The sequence below is a fragment of the Bombus huntii genome, chromosome 2, assembly GCF_024542735.1.
Source record: "Bombus huntii isolate Logan2020A chromosome 2, iyBomHunt1.1, whole genome shotgun sequence".
Classification (NCBI taxonomy): domain Eukaryota; kingdom Metazoa; phylum Arthropoda; class Insecta; order Hymenoptera; family Apidae; genus Bombus; species Bombus huntii.
This window is the reverse complement of record NC_066239.1, coordinates 21859321-21878444: the sequence shown is the minus strand read 5'-3', so window position 1 is coordinate 21878444 and position 19124 is coordinate 21859321. Positions and strand designations below refer to the sequence as shown.

Genomic DNA, 19124 nt, shown 5'->3' with positions numbered 1-19124 from the left:
TTTTTTTGGATCTGATCGTTCAAGCACTTGGTTCTCTGCGTATATAGGTATACTTATCGATATGACAGATAGAAGATACAATATCCTGGAAGTGGAGAAAGAAGCGTATCTTGGTTCGTTTCGTTACGCCTTGTTGCAGTCGCTTGCGTCCAATTAAACGAAATATCTTCCTTCCTCGACCAGCCGCGCTGCTCCGAATAACGCGAGAAAGTAACGCGAGAAAGTAACGCGAGAAAGTAACGCGATATGACGAAACGACGAAATTGATCGATAGATTTTCTTTTAACGCTTCGACGCTAACGTGCTTTTCGCGTTTGTCGCAGTGCTACGAGGTTCTGAAGGAAGCGTGCACGAAACTGAAGGGACAGCTACAGCCAAGCGGCAAACCATTCGCGACTGTGATCACGCATGTGTTGAATCCAAAATCAATTACGATGGGTCAGCTGTACGGCGAATACGATCTCAACACGCGTGAATGGTGAGTGAATGACGAGTGAAACCGGGATAACGGATCGAACAACGTTTCCCGCCTCTTTGAGAGCTGTATCGCGCGTACATGCGTGCGAAAGAAATATCGCTCTTAGCAAGGCGGAATATCGAACAAGGGTTTGCGAATATCGGTAGCTGTGTAATCGGAAAGATGCCGGGCATCCGGAATTTAAACGCGGTACGCCTATATCCTCTATAAATATTATTAGCCTTTTCGTATTATCGATTATTTCGACGCTGTGTTATACCAAGCGTTTGCTTATACGACAAACTTTACTTTTACTTAAGTATAGACGAACCTTTTTACAGTCGGTCGTGTTTTTCGAATGCCAATGCGAAAGCTATTTCTCGTCGTGCGACTGATCGTGCAACTAGTTTAGGGGCAATTTCGTAAAAATGCGAAATTCATCGAAAGAATCAGTTTCGCGCTACCGCGTATTTTTGTTGCATGAAAACGCCATTTCAGAGAACGTATCGGACATATATTCGGCGAGTACGCGGATCGCGCAACGCGATTTTTTCTATTTTAAACAAACAACGGAGATTGCCGTTTACCGCGAGCTCGTCTGTTCGAGCTTGAACAAACAGGCGAAAATATTGGAAGAAAAATTCTCTTCCGTGGAAATTGCGTCGCAGTGCGAACAAACTTCTTTCCGTGCGTGTCATGTTTTACGTTCGAATTTTCGGCATGCCGCCGCCATAGAAGTCGTTACCGTTGGAAAGTGGCGCTTATAGTCGAGAGAACTAAAAGGAAATGCATTTTCTTAGGACCGATGGAATTTTCTCAACGTTGCTCAGAGCTGGAATAGCCGCGGACGACTCGAACAAACGTTGGTACGTTTTCGACGGACCTGTCGATGCGCTGTGGATCGAGAACATGAACACCGTGTTAGACGACAATAAGAAACTTTGTCTAACGTCCGGTGAAATAATGAAGATTCTGCCCACGATGACGATGATGTTCGAAGTAGCCGACCTGAGGGTCGCTTCGCCGGCTACGGTTTCAAGGTTAATTCGCAAAATAATTCATCGATGGATCGTTGATAGAACCGAATAACCGATGTAAATCGTAACTTTGATTAACGACTCTTTTCGATCGTTAACGCGATAAACGACGATAGGCCGATATACGAACGCACGAGTACGTACGATATAATCGGAACGTGGACGAGCCTCGATCGAGCGTCGCTCAACGCGAACCAACGAAAGAAAGAAAAAACAAACGTGTTTACGTTCGTATTTGGATTTACGTTTATTCTCATCCTATATATTTATTCATTTATATTAAAAAGCGTAAAAAGATGGGTAAAAGATGGTTAAAAAGCGCTAGCTGGTTAGTCGCGTAGCGATGATAATTCGAGGATTTTAATCTTTACCCTGATGGTCAGATGCGGCATGGTGTATATGGAACCGGAAGGTTTAGGTCTCGATCCCCTGGTTAATTGCTGGTTAAGACGATTACCGAAAGTAAGCGGTCTACGGATAAGCAACATTCGAACGACTGATCGAAACTTACACGCGTTGTAGCTAGCACGTAACCGCATAATTACAGAATATGTCGGAATACGTGGACGAAATCGCCGAATTAACCAGGCAGTTTTTATTTCCCGGGCTGAAAGTTTTACGCAACGATCTACGAGAAATCGTAAACACCGTCGATTCCGGGATGGTACAGTCCTACATAAACTTGATGAACTTTCGGATTGGTCCGATGGCTGGTCGAGACGGGAAACCTCCGCCGAGTGCCAGTTTCCAACAACTTATCCGTAAGAATTCCCCTGAAATACATTTAACCGTTTTTGTCTTTTTTCTAACTTTGCTTATTTCTAGCGTTTAATTTAGCGTTAAAAGGGAAAATTGTGGACATCGCGATGCTAGAACAGTGCGTAGAACCGTGGAATAGTTACTAGTTTGCCGCTATCTATGACGTACCATTCGTAGACTCTACCACTATCTGCCACATAACACATTCTACGTACGTTGCGTCTACCGCCTACAAGCTACACGATGCTACCTACGACCGTTACTAATGTAACGAGAAACCGGAGTTAGCGTGGCATAAATAACGGAAACGCGGCGAAAACGCATTTAACGTGAAAACTTTTTTATCCTATGTTGTTCTCTTTATCGCAGGGATTTTATCGCGTTGTTGTTTCGACCAAGGAAAGCAAAGATACGCCTCCACCTACCGTACGTACGAAACCTTAGCTGAAATCGGCAATATCGGTTAATATCGTCGAAATTTTCACCGAGCGACTATATTTTAAACGAGCATTACGTTACGTGTCCGATTTCGTTCGATTTTGTGGAAAGTAGCGGGACGAGATATTTTCATTTCTGGAATCTCTGCGCGACCTATTAGATATTCCGTGAGAAAGCACGCGATAAGCTTGATAAATCTCTGTAGCGAACGATAGGAAAGTTGGTTGGCGTAGGATTAAGCGTACGAGCGTTACGAAATCGGTAACCTTGGAACCCCTCGTGGCTAAAAAAGATAAATTACGAGGGAGCATAATTACCGCCAGGACGACGAACATGTAACGACGAAAGTAGATCGATCTTGCAACGACTAATCGCGTTTATCAGGTTTGTCGGGTTTGTCGGGTTTGTCGGGTTTGTCGGGCTTGTCGGGTTTGTCGGGTTTATCGGGCGAAAGTCAGTCGCCACTTTGGAGACGACGATAGTATCGTTGCAGCCGGTCTGCTGTCACCTTGGGCAGCTTTCGCTGCAGTCTGGAGTCTCGGTGCTACCAGCGACTATAACGGTCGTCTGATATTCAACGAGTGGACGAGAAAAGTGCAAAAGGACAATCGCCATTGTTTGCCGTTTCCCGACGATGGTCTGGTGTTCGATTACAGGTGTACATCTTTATCGAACCGATCGTTCTCTCTCTTCCCTTTGCCTCGTTTTTTCCGTTTCAATGACGATTGTTCGCCGTAGATTGCACGACGGAGGCTTTACCGATCCGATCGACGGCCAAGAACCAGTCGCACCGAGATGGTGCAAATGGTTGGACGACGTGGCTACGATCAGCATCACGCCAGAGATGAAGTTTGCCGGTAAACAGCGAAACGTGGTAAAATAAAGATACTTGGTCCGCGTGTAATCATTTCGTTACGATCGCGACAATAGACATGGAAATACCGACGATGGACAGCGTAAGAAGCGCGACACTGATCGGCTATCTGTTGATCAACAACTCGAACCCTCTGTGTGTCGGGCCAACCGGAAGTGGAAAGACTCTGACCGTAACGGCGAAACTTTCGAGGAACATGCCGAAGAAGTTTATTTGCGACTTTATCACCTTCTCTGCCAGAACTAGCGCGAATCAGACTCAGGTATGGGATAGGTCGTACTTTCCGACGCGAAACGACGTAAAGAATATGCGGTACGAAAATTTAACGTTAAATCGGGAAATAGCCGGGTTCTTTTATCCGAAATTCAAAATGTCCAACTAAAGAAACTATTTCGCGGTTGCGATAAAAAGGATTTGATCGACGAGAAATTGACGAAAAGGCGTAAAGACGTGTACGGGCCACCGTTGCTTCGACAGCAAATCTTCTTCATCGACGATTTGAACATGCCCGCTCTTGACACGTACGGTGCTCAGCCTCCTATCGAATTGCTGCGACAATTCATGGACTTTCGAGGTAATTCGTTTGAAACGTAATTTACTGTGTTTCGACGAACCGAGCGAGACATTTAGCGCGTTCGGCGATTGTTACGCGAATCGAGCCGCGGGAATGAAAATATTTCAGGATGGTACGACCGGAAGGAGATCGGTTCGTTCAGCCGGATAGAGGATGTCAATTTCGTCGGTGCGATGGGACCGCCCGGTGGCGGTAGAAATCCAATAACCGACAGACTGTTGCGACACTTTCATTTCATTGCATTCCCGGAAATGGAAGACGACGCTAAGGTAATACTTAAACGACGCTTTTCAGCCGGTTAACGATTACAGTGACCGCGTCGCATAGACAGCCGGAAGTAATTAAGAAACCAGACCAAACGGAGAACGATTAACGTCTGGCGTTGAAAGTTTTAACGTCTCGACGTGTTACGCTCTCGATTAACGGGATCTCGATTAATCGGACGAACGAAGATTCTATCGGAAATAGGAATTTTCCTGGCGTTGTTCGACCGTTCCGACCGTATGTTGGAACAAAAGCGACCGTAAAATCGATTTTTCGATACAGCCACCCCAAGTGCTAGGTGCGTGAAACCCCTTAAACGCCGATGGCTGACTTCCATGGGTAAGTTCCACCACAGCCGAGTCGCGTTCATTTTCCTCGACGTTTATCCGGTTTTATTCCATCGAGTCGTCGATCCACGCCCACAACGAATAATCGTGGCTCGTGAAAGAGACAAAGTATCGCCGGTGCCTGCCTCTATTTGTCCTCTCCCTCGTGCTCGCTGCAATTAGTCGTCGTAAGTCGTGCCACTGCCTGCCATAATTTATCTTGATCACCGATTTCGCTAGTAACGAGTGGCCATAACCATCAGCCCCCGTTCCAATCTGTTTCTTCCCCTGGTGTACGTTTTAAATTGGTCGGATCGGGCAAGGTCGACACGGGCACGCGTTACCTTCTATTCGGGGAGTGTACTTATACGTGTCAGGTATGCAACTGTTCTCCATAAAAACGTGGAAAATCTCCGTGCTGCGTTTTCGAAAGCGTAGCTCGTGCAAGAGAAAAGTAACGAAGAACGACGAGTGAGCGAATTAAACGTCCAAGTACGACCATATACGTAGGAGTCGCGTATCCTGTTTGACGATTCTTTCGAATTGTACGCGTTCGCTCCTTATTTGCCGTTCCAGAGATCCATTCGTTGGACGTATCGAAGAAGGACGAACGTTCGTGTCGCCGCGAATAGTTGGCATTTTAGCCAACCACCTGTCTCGTAATCTCTGACGAAGAAACGCGCGAAAGTTTTTCAGCCGAGTCGCGATCTTGGTTCGAGCGACGAATTTTAAAGCGCGAATTAACGAAAAAATACGAAAATCGTCCGATCGTTTTTACGCTAGAGACACATCTTTGGAACGATCCTAAATGCCTGGCTGTCCGTGACGCCGCACTTTGCGCACATGTTGGACGCTTTTGTGAACTCGACGTTGGATTTATATACCGTTATATGCAAGCAGTTGCTACCGACGCCTCACAAGTCTCATTATACCTATAACGTTCGCGATCTCGGCAAAGTGTTCCAAGGAATGCTCATGATGAATCCGGCAAAAATAGAGGTTGGTAAAGCCCGTACGAGTATCTTTCCTTCTATTGCTTTCACGTCGTTTATAAATTTAACGGATTATTGCAACGCAGAAAATACGCAGTTGTATCGTGCGTGTTTCTTTGTACCAATGATACGAACGTTAACGACAGGGATAACCGTAACCGTACGAAACGTGTCTACGCGACGTAACGGCGTTAATAATATGCTCGTCGATGCGATAATCCCGATAAAAGTCGATACAGGTTAACAACGATCGAGTGAAACAAACGATTTCATCCAGCGTCGTGAAAAATTATTGTTACTCTGGTACCACGAGAACGTACGAGTGTTCAGCGATCGTTTGGTGGACGACCAAGACCGAAAATGGTTCGACGACCTCTTGCGAAATACGATGAGCAGAGAGTTTCGGTGCGATCCCAGTGAAATCGTCGGCGACGTAACGTTATTTTTCGGCGACTTTGTTGGGACCAGCAAACAGTACGATGAAATAACCGATCGGAAGAAGGCAAGTGTTTATTCGATTCGTTCGTTCGAATAGACGCGGTCGTGTTTCTTCTTCTCGTTCGAATACGATTTGGATAACGCAAAATATTTAGATAACGAATCTATTTGCCACTCTATGCACTGTAACGCGTAAAGAGTAACCGATATTGCTCGTAGATGGAACACGTATTGGAGGAATTCTTGGAAGATTACAATGCTTCGACAACGACACCCATGAAACTGGTACTGTTCCAAGACGCTATGGATCATATCTGCAGGATCAATCGAATCCTACGACAGCCTCGAGGAAACGCTCTGCTTTTGGGAATGGGAGGATCGGGTGACGTAGAGAAAATGTTTCGCACGATCGTTCGCAAAGTTTCCCAGCGTTGCTCGTCAAATTTTTCTACGTTTTTATTTCTTTCGTTTCTGTGCGCCAACCAACGCACGCACATTGCGTTAGAAATCGTGCAACTAGAAATCGTGGTAACGACAGCCGAGCGTACGGTTGTTAAAGGTGTCAAACGACAGCTGTCGAAGAGAAAACTCTTAGAACGATCGATAAAATATCGAGAAACTTGGTTGGCTCGAGAAAGCTTTTTACGCGTAATCCAGCTTTTTACCAGAGTTCTTAGGTTGTTTTTTTTCTTTTTTTTTTTTTTTTTTTTTTTTTGATAGCTTAATTTTGGTAAATCCTCGATCGACGAGGAACGCTTCTTCGTATCACCGCCATCTTTCCGAACGTAGTTATCCTTATCGTTATCCTTATTTAGGACGACAGAGCTTAACGAGACTAGCCTCGAACATGCAAGATTACGCTTGTTTTCAAATAGAGCTGAGCAGCGCTTACACGACGAGCGATTGGCGCGACGATATTAAAAATTCAATGATGAAGGCCGGTGTACAGAACCAATGTATCGTCTTTTTATTTTCCGACACACAGGTAGATTACGATATCTCGTTATCGATCGTTGGCCGTATCTATAAAATATCTATCTTATTCGATCTATCGCTACGAAAATATCGAAAATATAATTGAAATTCATACGATACGACGTAATACGCGCATCCTTCGTATCATCGATGCGATCGAACTCGAAGAGCAAAAGCTCTGTTTGTTCTTCGTTCTCGTCGAAGAGCTTCTGTTTGTTATCCGTTCGAATCGACGGACTTCCCTCGCGATCGATCGTTATCCGTTCGATAAATAGTACGCGTGTTTGAAAAGAAGGTAAAAGCTTGACAACGTATCGTTAATGGTAATCGTTTGCCTCTTGCTGTTTCGACCGTGCGAAAGTCGTGATTGGCAGGCGAAATTTTTCTTCGAGTTTAGTTTTTAAGATAGGTTAAGTTAGGTTAAGACGGTATCGACAGCGATTCGATAAGGATAAAGAAAGGAGAAATGATTTGTTCGCCGTGTCGTTCAGATAAAAGACGATTCGATGCTAGAGGATTTGAACAGCGTGCTAAACAACGGTGACGTACCAAATATCTACAAGGCGGATGAAATGGAAAAGATCTTTCATTCGATGCGTGGCCACGTGCAGGAAGCTGGCCTACAGATCAATAGAAGCAACCTGTTTTCCTTCTACGTGAAGACAGTGCGTAACAACCTACACGTGGTCGTTACTATGAGGTATAGTTTTCCTTTTCCTCTTCTTTTTTCTTTCTAACGAAATTGATCGTTTCGATGAATTTGATGAAAATTGAACGTATCGTAGGATCGTATAGCGGATGGAACCGATCAGGTAGTACGCGCGTACACGCATAAGAGATTGATCGATGGAAAATCGGAAATTCATTTTACACGAAACGGAATAGAAATTGTCCGATCGATTAGCGATCGATTTTCGAACGACTCTATAGAATTCTCTATGATTTTAGTTTGCAAATAAAATACGTGGCCGTCGCTGTGTATGTAGAGAGAAAGAGGACGGACGAGAGACGGCCGGGTAGATCTCGTCGTCGATACGAACGGCAAATAAAACGAGTTCGATATTCGGAGGTAGAATTTCGCGTTTCCGCGTTTATACGCGAGTTTCGCTGATTTATCGTAGCCTTGAGATCGGACGCGTAAATCAAGCCAGAGAAAGGACGATTCGTAACGCGAAACGAAACGCTTCGTCCATCGATCGTTTCCTCGAAATTGACAAACGACCTCATCCGTGGTGACGTACATCTTCCGCTCACCTTTTTTCTCTCGTTCGTCGCTGTCACGAGAATTCGCCTCTTAAATCGCGTTTACGCCGCTATTTCCCTGACACCGTTTTACCAATTCCATCGGAATATTTTTATTCTTCCGTTCCTGTCGCCTAGATCGTGTAAATTTCCACTTTCGCTTTATTTCGGTTTGCAAAGACTCGCTTAGAACCCTGTGTGCGTCGTTGCACGGTAAATTCGTTTTTCTTTTCACGCGAATTTCTTTTCCCACCGACTTTGGTATATTCCCCCGTTCGTCGATCGAAGAATACAAATTTCAACGGCCTTTTGAACTTTCAGCCCGATCGGCGAGACGTTTCGCGCGCGTATCAGACAGTTTCCAGCTTTGGTGAACTGCTGTACGATCGATTGGTTTTGCCCGTGGCCGGAAGCCGCGCTTCAGGTTCGTATGCGCTGCGACCATTATTTCCGACGACGAGACTTTTCGGTCTTTTTTCTTTCGCTTTCGTTCGGTCGACGATTTGTACTTGTTGGCGTTCGTGTTTCAGAGCGTCGCTATGCGCTTCCTCTCCGAGATACAAGACGAATCTATTACCGAAGACGCGTTGAAGTCGATCGTAAGAATGTGCCAGTATATGCATTCGAGCGTGATCGATGCGAGCGATCTGTTTCTCAAGGTAAGTCGGAGTAGGAAAAATCGAACAGAGGGGAAAACTGGAAAATTCTTCGTCGTTACACGCCGTTTGCGTTACACGCTGCTAACCCCAAAGTTCCGACGTTAATTTACGCGACGCGGAAATACGAGTTTAACGCACGGCCGAATCGAAAGTTACTTCGAAGAAGAGAATATCGGCGAAACGCGCCTCTTATAGCCTTTTGTATTCAATGATCGCGCGGTGTCGAAATCTCGCCAAACAGAATCCTCTTTCGTCCCTTTCGAGAAACAAACGTTTCTTTGCACGTGTTGCGCGTGTTGCGTGTTGAAAGCAGCGACTTGCGTTTCGTATACGAAACGTAAAAGATGTAAAAGCCGCAGCGAGCAAAAACGAATCGAGTAATATAACGGGGGTTCGACGGGGCAAGAAAAATTTCGTTCAAACGTTCGAAACTAGGCGTATCAGGGACATGTTGTTATTTCGTAAAATTGGGAAACACAGCGCGACCGAGTCGACGAGACCGACCCGATTATTAATCGTTGACGGAATAACGTAGCGAAAAGCCTACGAACCGTGCTTCGTTCGCTCGTATTATCCGACAACTGAAAAGAAAAATATCGTATCGCGCAGGAACTGAACCGGTATAATTACGTTACGCCCACGTCGTATCTGGAACTATTATCCGGCTACGGTGATCTCCTCGCTAAGAAGAAAACGGAGATACAAACGGCGGCGGATCGTCTCGCTACTGGTTCGTATCAAAAATTTACAACCTTTTTTCGTTCTTCGACTCGTCTCTTGGAATCTCTTTTTCTCTTTTTCCTTCTTTCCTTTTTTCAACGACGATCATTTTTACTCTTACTATTTACTAAAAGGTCGATGGACCAATTACCTAGTAATGGTAAATAGTAGAGCGAGGCTGACGAATCGTATCGAGTTATCGATATAAAAGTATCGACGTTACATCGTCTGCTATAGGTAGTAGTATACATAGGCGTAGGTATATGTACGATCGAAAGCCACTTAACTTTGCCGATCACCTTGTACCTTTTGTAGAGGATTATTCGCGCGAGAACCGCTAAAACTACCTTCCTTACGCGATAATACGGTGATCGATTTGCTGCGAAAAAAGCGAACGCGACACCGAAATTTCAAGAATCTTCCACTTTAACTTACCTACTTGGAATCGCTTTTTACGTTACCTGGTACGAACAGACGTTGGCAGAATTTCTAATGCGCAAAAGGGTTTTCAAAGTGCGGATCGCTTTCTCGATGCGACGCCTCTGCTTACCCGTTTAAATCAAACGCCCAAGCTGTTTGTCTTTTAAACTTTAAACGAACGCTCCTCGGCTGGAAATTACATCGAACGATACGAAAGAAGACGTTTTCTCTTTTACGATTTCTCGGTTGAAATCGTAGCTACGCCAACGTTCGCGCTTCAAACCGACGATACACTTTGTCGACAGCGTTAACCGTCCGAGGGCTTTTCGAACAGGGCTTTCCTCTCTTAATTCGTGAAAAGACCGGTCAAAGTTTTAGACGTACGACTCTCGATTGAAAATTACGATCTCGAACCCCCTGATCCGGCGCGTTTAGCCGGATGATGGAAGCACGTTTGAGGAAGCTGGTTAGCGAGCTGCGATAAACCAACGGTACTACGAAAATATCTTTGCCCTTAATTATTAACAGGAAAATTAGGACGGAAGGAACGACAAACGTCCAAGGAGGATGAAAGCGTAGCTTCCGCGAAGGGTCAAAGGTAAATGACCCGTGGCTGTAATTTTGGAGGTGATGAATTAAACGAAACCCGTCTGACGAAAGCTCGTTATACGTGGCAACTTGGAGTTATCGATTTCTACTACGGCCGAGCCATAAATATCGGTCGCGGAACCAACGAAACAAGCCTTAAAAGTCATCTGTTAAGAGCAAACCATTTTCGCCGAACGATCGGCTTCGATCAATCGTTTTTCTAATTTTTAACGTTCCATTCGGTTTATCGCCATCGTAATTTCCAAATATTTTCACGCAGCGATCGAATCTTCAAATAAGACTTTTCGTTATCGTCGCAACTTTAAACCTATCCGTTTGCGTTCTACTCCTTGTATTCTCTTTTATTTCTATTTCATCGTTATATCGCAGAAATCGACATTTTACGATTTCTCTCTCTCTCTCTCTCTCTCTAAGTTATACTTACTTTTTCGTAATTTTTCAAAGAAAATTTGCCACTACGACGAATCTCTCGTAGATCGATCACTTTGATGGAATTTTTACGACAAAGTAGGATTTTATTCGACGACGAGATATTCGTTGCTCGTTCTGTCGCCTTTCAATGTCGCGACTTATTTCGCAAATCATCGTCGTTTACGGCAAACGATAAAATTACATCGCCGAGCTCGCTTCGTCGAATACGGTTGGACGAACAGGTTGGCGATAAACGTTATTTAGTTCGAGCTGTCGCGAACGAAGCATCGTGGGTAAAACGAAATCGATCGCTAAATCGAATAATTGGTCGCTGCCTCGCCAATTACAGTCGAACCAATGCGATTAACGAACGACAGTTTTATTTGCATATTCCGCGTGCTTTTTCCGTTCGACGACGCGTCCACGTTACTTCTTTTCTCCGTCGAGTTTGAATTTCTCACCGAATCGTTGGCCAATTTGATTAGTATTTCTATCTGTGCGTAATACGATCGATCGGGGTCTGGCATCGAAACGACACGATACGTTGGTCGTGACGTGCGAATATTTGGCGAGAGAGCCGATGCGCCTCCGATTTTTGCGCCTGGATAACGTAAAAACGATGGAAGAAAGAAATTTTTGAAAGACGATGACGCGAACGTTCGTAATCGTTTCTTTGCGAGCAGAGGTATCTCGTTACGAGTAGTAGCTGGCTGATCGTTTTGCACAGGTCTGGAGAAACTGGCGAGCGCGGAAACGGAAGTGAAAGATATGCAGCGATTGCTCGCGGAGATGAAACCAAAGTTGGAAGAAGCGGCGAGAGCGACGGCTAGAATGATCGAGAAGATCACGGTCGACACCGTTAGTATCGTAGCTTGGAATACGTAACAGCGGGTGGTAACGAACGAACGATAGGAACGTTCTATCTTTGGATGTGCGAGTGAAAGATTCGATGATCCGTTACAGATGGAGGCAGAGAAGACGCGAGCACAGGCGAAACAGCAAGAGGCGATAGCGGCAAGGATGAAGCTGGAGAATCAGGCGATCAGAGACGAAGCGGAAGCCGATTTGAGTGAGTGGTTCGATCGTGCGAACGGAAGACGCGACCACATCGATGCTTCTTGTTGGTTCGCGTGGTTCGCTTTCTCTAAAAAGTGAAAGAGCAAAAACTTTGACGACTTTTTCGACGACTGTTGCGTGCGCGTGCACGAGTAGAGCTAGTAGAATCGATAAAAGCGTGTTTCGCAACCGCGTGCAACGTACCGAGCGATGGCACAACGTCGGGAGTGTTTGTTCGTTAACGCGACACGCTCGTGCACGCGACTGCACCGTGCGAACCGATTCGATCGATACTCGCCGATGTTTGCCACACAGGTGAAGCACGACCGATGTTGATCGCTGCCGAAAAGAGCTTGAAGGCCCTGAACAGAAACGACATCACCGAGGTGAAGGCGATGAAAAGGCCACCGGTCGGCGTGCTTCTCGTCATCGAAGCCATCTGTATCATAAACAACGTGAAACCGATCAAGGTTCGTAGGTGTTTGCGAGAGAAAAGTCCGCTCGCGAACTCGACTATATATATCACGAAGGAGATAAACGTTATTGGTACGATAGATACGTCTAGAGGCGGAAAAGAATTAAAACAGGATTCCTGGCTCTCTTATCTTTGCCGCGTTCTCGATTTTTCTCAAATTTCCCAACACCGTCTGCCTCCGACCACGGTCGTCGGAAATTCCTTGCGATTTCCGGCTCCGGAATATTCGAGAAATAGTTTGTAGCGTTCGTTGGAACGTTAGGTGCCGGTGGGTGGAAAATTCGGGGCCGAAACGAAACTGGATTACTGGACACCTGGCAGCTTGATGCTCTCGGATCCGGGCCACTTTTTATACACCATGGAGAACTACGATAAAGAGAATCTGACCGAAGAAATAATAAATAAGCTAAAGCCCTACATCGAAAATCCCGATTTTCAACCATCCAAGGTACGATTCAAACGAGCATAACCGCAGTTGCTTGAAATTAACTCTAGCGTTCTAGCGACGAACGCGAACGTTTCCGGGTTACGCGCCCGGGTATGCGTACGTACTTTCAGCGCATAAAAGATTTTTTAAATTTAAACGAAAAATATTCCGTCGAATGGAAACTCTGCGTGAAATAGAAAATAGAAAATAGAAAATAGGAAATAGAAAAATGGAAATAGAAAAAAGCAAAAGCAAACAAAAAAAAAAGAAATTTTCGAGATTCGATACGATGGTCGATTTGCGCGTTGATTGGAATCGGTTGGCTTCGACGTTTCCTCGACGTAAAGAAACTACCGACCGAGATCCAAGCCGCTGAATTCCAGTCTCTTTACTGCGCGAAGGCTAAATTATCGCCACATCCGCGTTACACGACGCCTATAATTTGAAATTGTTCGGTTCGCGAGAACATAGTTTTCTCGCGTGTTTCACAGTCAGAGACGAGGCAAGTAGCGATTTGTACAGCGATACGGTATAAAGCGAGAATCGTGTACAGCGGTCGGGTGATAAAGAGGAAATAGGAGAAAAGCTGCTACACAGCGAGCAAAACGAGATCGCGCTGTTTCAGATCCAATACGTGTCAAAGGCGTGTCACTCGCTGTGCCTGTGGGTGCACGCGATGTACAACTACTATTTCGTAAATCTGAAAGTAATACCAAAGATGGAGGCATTGGCGAAAGCCGAGGCGGCTCTCGTGGAGACCGAGAAGACGCTGAATATGGCGATACAGAGACTGAGGGAGGTGGAGGAAGGCGTGGAGCAACTGCGAAAGCTTCTGCGAGAAGAGGAGGAGAGGAAAGCGGAACTGGAGCGGGAAAAGCAGCTTTGCGAAGATAGGATGGGAAGAGCTGTCAGGTTGATCGACGGTCTTGCCGGGGAACAGATACGTTGGACCACCACGGTGCTCGAACTAAATACGTCGTTGAAAAACGCCGTCGGCGATATCCTCCTAGCTTCCGGTATCAACGTTTCTTTTTCTTCTTTCTCTTTTCCATTTCTCTTTTTTTTCTTTTTTTTTTTCTGTACGTTTGCTCGCAAGTCGAGAGAAGGTTTGGCCGTTTTCTGGAAAACGAGAAATTTCGACGTTCTTAATCGCAATTACAGGTGCGATAGCCTATTTGACACCTTTTACGGACGCGTATCGACAGACGCTGTTATCGTCGTGGAAAAAGGTTCTCGGCGAAGGGGTTCCGCACACGCCGGGCAGCGACCCCGTATCCACTTTGGGCGATCAAGTGGAGATAAGAAGGTGGCAAATCGAGGGATTACCCAGAGATACGCTATCCGTGGAAAACGCCGTGCTGGCGATGCACTCGAATCGCTGGCCGCTGTTTATCGACCCCCAAGCGCAAGCGAACAAATGGATACGTTCGATGGTGAGCAACGAGCGAGCGATATCGTATTTGTCGTATCGAACATAGTAGACGATAAATTAAAGAAACTACGCTTTACGGGCAAGTAGTACAAGGGCAACGGCATATCGGTGGCGAGAATGAAGGACAAAGAGCTGCTTCGCGTGGTCGAGTCCTGCGTGCGATTTGGTAGAGCCTGCCTGGTGGAGAACGTCGGCCAAGAGCTGGAGGCAGGATTAGACCCGATTCTCTTGAGATCGTTGTTCGAGCATGGCGGCCAATGGTGCGTCAAAGTTGGCGAGAACATCGTTCCCTACAATCCGGATTTCCGGCTCTTCCTCACCACCAGACTCTCGAGCCCGCGTTACACGCCCGAAGTGTGCGTGAAAATACTGCTGGTCAACTTTGCGCTCACCGCCACGTAAGCCGCGGCGAATCCTTTCTAGCGAAATGGCAAACGGTCGAAACGATCGATGTTGGAACGTTGGCGAGATTAAAATGGAGAAATATCGACTGTAACAGAGGTCTGGAGGATCAGATGCTGTCGTTGGTCGCCATCCAGGAACGACCGGACCTCGAGCAAGCGAGAAACGTTCTGATCGAATCGAACGCCGAAATGAGAAAAGAGCTACAGCAGATAGAAGACAGGATTCTGTATCGATTGTCGGTGTCCGAGGGTTCCGCCGTCGACGACATGGATCTTATTCTCACTTTGGAGGCGTCCAAAGTTAAAAGCGAGCAGATCAAGGTTCGCCTCGACCTTAAACCTTACCGATATCGTCGAGTCGATCGACCTTTTAAAAGTCCCGGTAACACTGGGCCAAGCCTTCCTCCCACCCGTCCTTCTTACCACACTGCTAGAAAACCGGCAAACGGGTGGAGAGGAGGGAGATCGATAAACGATAAACGATAAACGATAAACGATAAACGATAAACGATAAACGGTAATAAGAGTAACGCGCGTAGGTAAAGATGAAAGAGGCGGAGATCACCCAGGTAGACATCGACACGACCAGATCGCTGTATATACCAGTGGCGATTCGCGCCCGTATCCTCTTCTTTTGTCTCTCCGATCTGCAGTTCATCGACACGATGTATCAGTACTCGCTCGAATGGTTCGTCGACATCTTCAACAACAGCATACTGGCGACGGAAAAGAGCGGTTAGCGAACAATTTCGATAAATACGATCAATCGGTGATCGACGAATAAGTGCACGCGACGCTTCGATCGTCGCTTCTAGATTCTACAGACGCTATCTAACGATGGTAATAATTTTCAGCCGATATCCAAGTACGAGTGGCAAATATCAACGGGAAATTCATGCTGTCGCTGTTCTCGAACGTGTGTCGCAGTCTGTTTGAAAAACACAAGCTTCACTTCGCGTTCCTCGTTTGCGCTAGGATTCGTATGAACGACGATTCGATCGACGCGATCGAATGGAGGCATCTTTTGTCGGGAGCCGAACCGATGCAAGTAAGAAACGCGATTCTTTCGTCAAATTTATCCTCGTTTAGGAACATTCTAGCGATTCGTTGCTGCCTCGAAACGTTTCCCGACCTTCTTAAAATTATCACTTGGCTCGATTTATCCAAAGGACTCGCTTCTTCGCGATCGGCAGTTTCAATTTTATTTCATACGCGATCGTCCCTTTCTTTTATTCGATCCGATAACCATATCGAACGTAAACGTTTTATCCGTGGCAGCGAACGCCGAAACCCGTACACGCGTACGTATTCGACTAGCGTAGCGAAAACTAATTTTCTTGCTTCTTGTTCTCTAATTTTCGGATTCGGTATCACCGTTCGATCCGAATATCCGTGTATCGTGGATACCGGTAAAATCAAAATTTTAGAATGCAAAACAACTACCGTAACTATTCGCCGACTGTCGCAGGCGACCACGTGTGCGAAATAAACTCGGCACACTCTATTTTATACTAGAAAATTTTTTATCTCGTAGGAAAGTGAAAACCCGGCGCCAGAATGGATTACACCGCGTTGCTGGAAGGAGATTCAGGCGCTCGAGAATCTGCCAAGCTTTCGGACATTCGTCGAATTCTTCAAAGAGTCGGTGACTCGATTCAAAACGGTGTTCGACGCTCAGGAGGCGCATCTGTGAGTAACTCTCTCTCCCTCTCTCTCTCTCTCTCTCTATTTAGTCTTTAGGAACAGTTTTCAGATTTACCAGTTTATCACGAGATAGGAACGAACGCGTAAAACTGACGCATACGAAGAACGAAAATGCAAAACATTCCACGTATTTCGGTTTACGATCAAAGGAAATATCGGAGAATTTTGTCCATCCTATTACTATCGTTTTCGATCCTATCGATTAATGGCCGTTTTAAAGGAAAAAGGGAAAATAGGAAAGGAATTTCCTAGGATTTTCGCGCGTTTCTAAATCCTGAGACGTCGAAGCAATTTTCCGAGACAAGTATCGCTTTAATCGATTTCCCGTGCAGAGCCGCGTATCCAGAACCATGGCGATCCAAGCTGGACGACTTTCAGAAGATGTTGCTGCTCAAGTGTCTTCGACCCGACAAAGTGACCAACGCGATGCAACTGTACTTGGCCAAATATTTAGGCCACGAATTCGTCGAGCCTCGAACTACCGAACTGTCTGCCGTTTACCACGAATCTTCGCCAACTACGCCCATTGTCTTCGTTTTGTCCACCGGCACAGATCCCGCGGCGGAACTGTACAAATTCGCGGACAAGTTAAAGATGAGCACGAAATTGCACGCTATCTCGCTCGGACAGGGACAAGGTCCCCGAGCCGAAGCGATGTTAAAGTTATCGGCGGAGCAAGGTTACTGGTGTTTCTTTCAGGTATGACTTTCTTTTTTTTCCTTTTCTTTTTCCTTTTTCTTCCAGAAACAAAGAAACGAAAGTTGCCTGTTAATCTGTGTAAATTTATAGCTTGTTTTACGGGTAAGAGTAGGCGAACGAGTTGTTCGAACGCGTAGGTTTCGGCAAAGTACGAGTTTTCGTCTCAAAATACCCCATCTCCCGTGTTACATCGCGTTCGCCTTCCAACATTCGAAAATTCTATATATCGTGTTTCGAACTACGTCGGTGAAAAATGTCTCGTTTTAATGTTTTACGCGTAATTCGCGTATAACGTAGATAGGAAATACGTTGTTTCGGTCAAAGCGATATAATGATAAATTTCCAGCAGTTGTAGCGTGCAATTGCGATTAAATTGGCCGTATTATCGTAATTTACGTTCGTTTAACAGAGTTTATCTACGTGTATCGCGTTACGTAAATCGATGAAACGAACGTTCGAAATAACGGAATCGCGTAATTCGTGTGACAGAAACGCGCAATACGAGATAAATATTGGGCGGAGAGAAACTAAGATCGAGCGTTTGTTAAAGTGTTCGATCACGGTGAAAGTTGAAATTTTTAAGTTTCGAAAAGTTAGACCGAGAAATATCGCGATCGTCGATCGAACGGATATATCGTTGTTCAAAGAAACAGGACGACGCCGTTGGAGAACGATAACAGACAGGGGTAGAGAGAAGAGGATGATAGCCTGTTTATCTTCGGGATATACCTGTACGTACGCGAAAAGGAGCAGGAAGCAAATCTATCGTTGCTCGACAACGAGATAAAGATACGGAGAGACGCGTTTCGATTAACGCGACGAAACCAAGAGTTCCCTGTCTCTTATTTGTTCATCTCGTTGAATTACCACCGAATATCGTGGAGATACTTTTCGAGTGAGAGGCGCAGGATATTCGTTAAATAGCCGTGATCTTAGTTTTTCCCACAAATTTACCATCGAGAATTAATAATAATAACCAGAAGAGCAAAGGATAACGAAGCGTACGCAATTAACGACACGATGAAAGAAATAGTAGAAAGATCGAGGATACGTTTTCGCAGAATTGTCATTTAGCTCCGAGTTGGATGCCGGAGTTGGATTCGTTGGTCGAGCGTCTATCACGGGCGAAAAACCATCGTGATTTTCGCTTATGGCTAACCTCCGCACCTTCGCCGGACTTTCCCGTCAGCATTCTTCAGAACAGCAGTAAAATGACGGTCGAACCACCCCGGGGAATAAAGGTAAACAAAATGGTAGTATTTTAAATTGAAAACCTTGCTTGCCTTCTACCTTTTTCTCGTTCTCTTCGAAGAATATCTTCCTCGATCCTTTACGTAGAATTCTACCAAACTCGTGGAAAGTATTCTTTAGAGGACGGAAGAGAAAAAAGCGTTGTTCGCTTTCAGGCAAACATGTTTCGCGTGTACTTGACGCAAGTGACGGAGATGCAAACGTTTATCGACTCTACTCATGCGAAAGTTGGCCACTTCAAATGGTTGGTATTTTCCTTGTGTCTGTTTCACTCGGTGCTACTGGAACGAAGAAAGTTCGGTTCCTTAGGATTCAATATACCGTACGAGTTCACCGACGGTGATTTAAGGATATGCATATCGCAGTTGCACATGTTTCTCTTGGAATACGATACCGTTCCGTTTAAGGTATAAAAGCTTAAGCTCGTATTATATCTATACACGTGCATAGTTGCACGGCTTGATTTCTCATGGTTTCGCGT

At 45.5% G+C, this 19124-nt stretch overlaps 1 protein-coding gene across 1 annotated transcript in view; it reads left to right on the top strand.

Moving 5' to 3' along the window:
* The window catches only part of LOC126878250 (dynein axonemal heavy chain 1-like), a 55352-nt gene that overhangs the window by 33705 nt on the left and 2523 nt on the right, over nt 1-19124 (top strand). The window contains 31 exon segments of the mRNA XM_050640838.1: nt 324-478; nt 1258-1497; nt 1878-1956; nt 2042-2195; nt 3146-3347; nt 3430-3579; nt 3581-3827; nt 3977-4139; nt 4248-4408; nt 5513-5728; nt 5999-6223; nt 6379-6541; nt 6975-7144; nt 7626-7834; nt 8698-8800; nt 8907-9035; nt 9645-9765; nt 11923-12053; nt 12159-12264; nt 12567-12721; nt 12989-13174; nt 13779-14169; nt 14315-14586; nt 14673-14983; nt 15085-15310; nt 15529-15724; nt 15844-16037; nt 16524-16678; nt 17026-17392; nt 18454-18633; nt 18799-19050. Of these exon segments, the coding sequence (XP_050496795.1) occupies nt 324-478; nt 1258-1497; nt 1878-1956; nt 2042-2195; nt 3146-3347; nt 3430-3579; nt 3581-3827; nt 3977-4139; nt 4248-4408; nt 5513-5728; nt 5999-6223; nt 6379-6541; nt 6975-7144; nt 7626-7834; nt 8698-8800; nt 8907-9035; nt 9645-9765; nt 11923-12053; nt 12159-12264; nt 12567-12721; nt 12989-13174; nt 13779-14169; nt 14315-14586; nt 14673-14983; nt 15085-15310; nt 15529-15724; nt 15844-16037; nt 16524-16678; nt 17026-17392; nt 18454-18633; nt 18799-19050 (6009 nt within the window).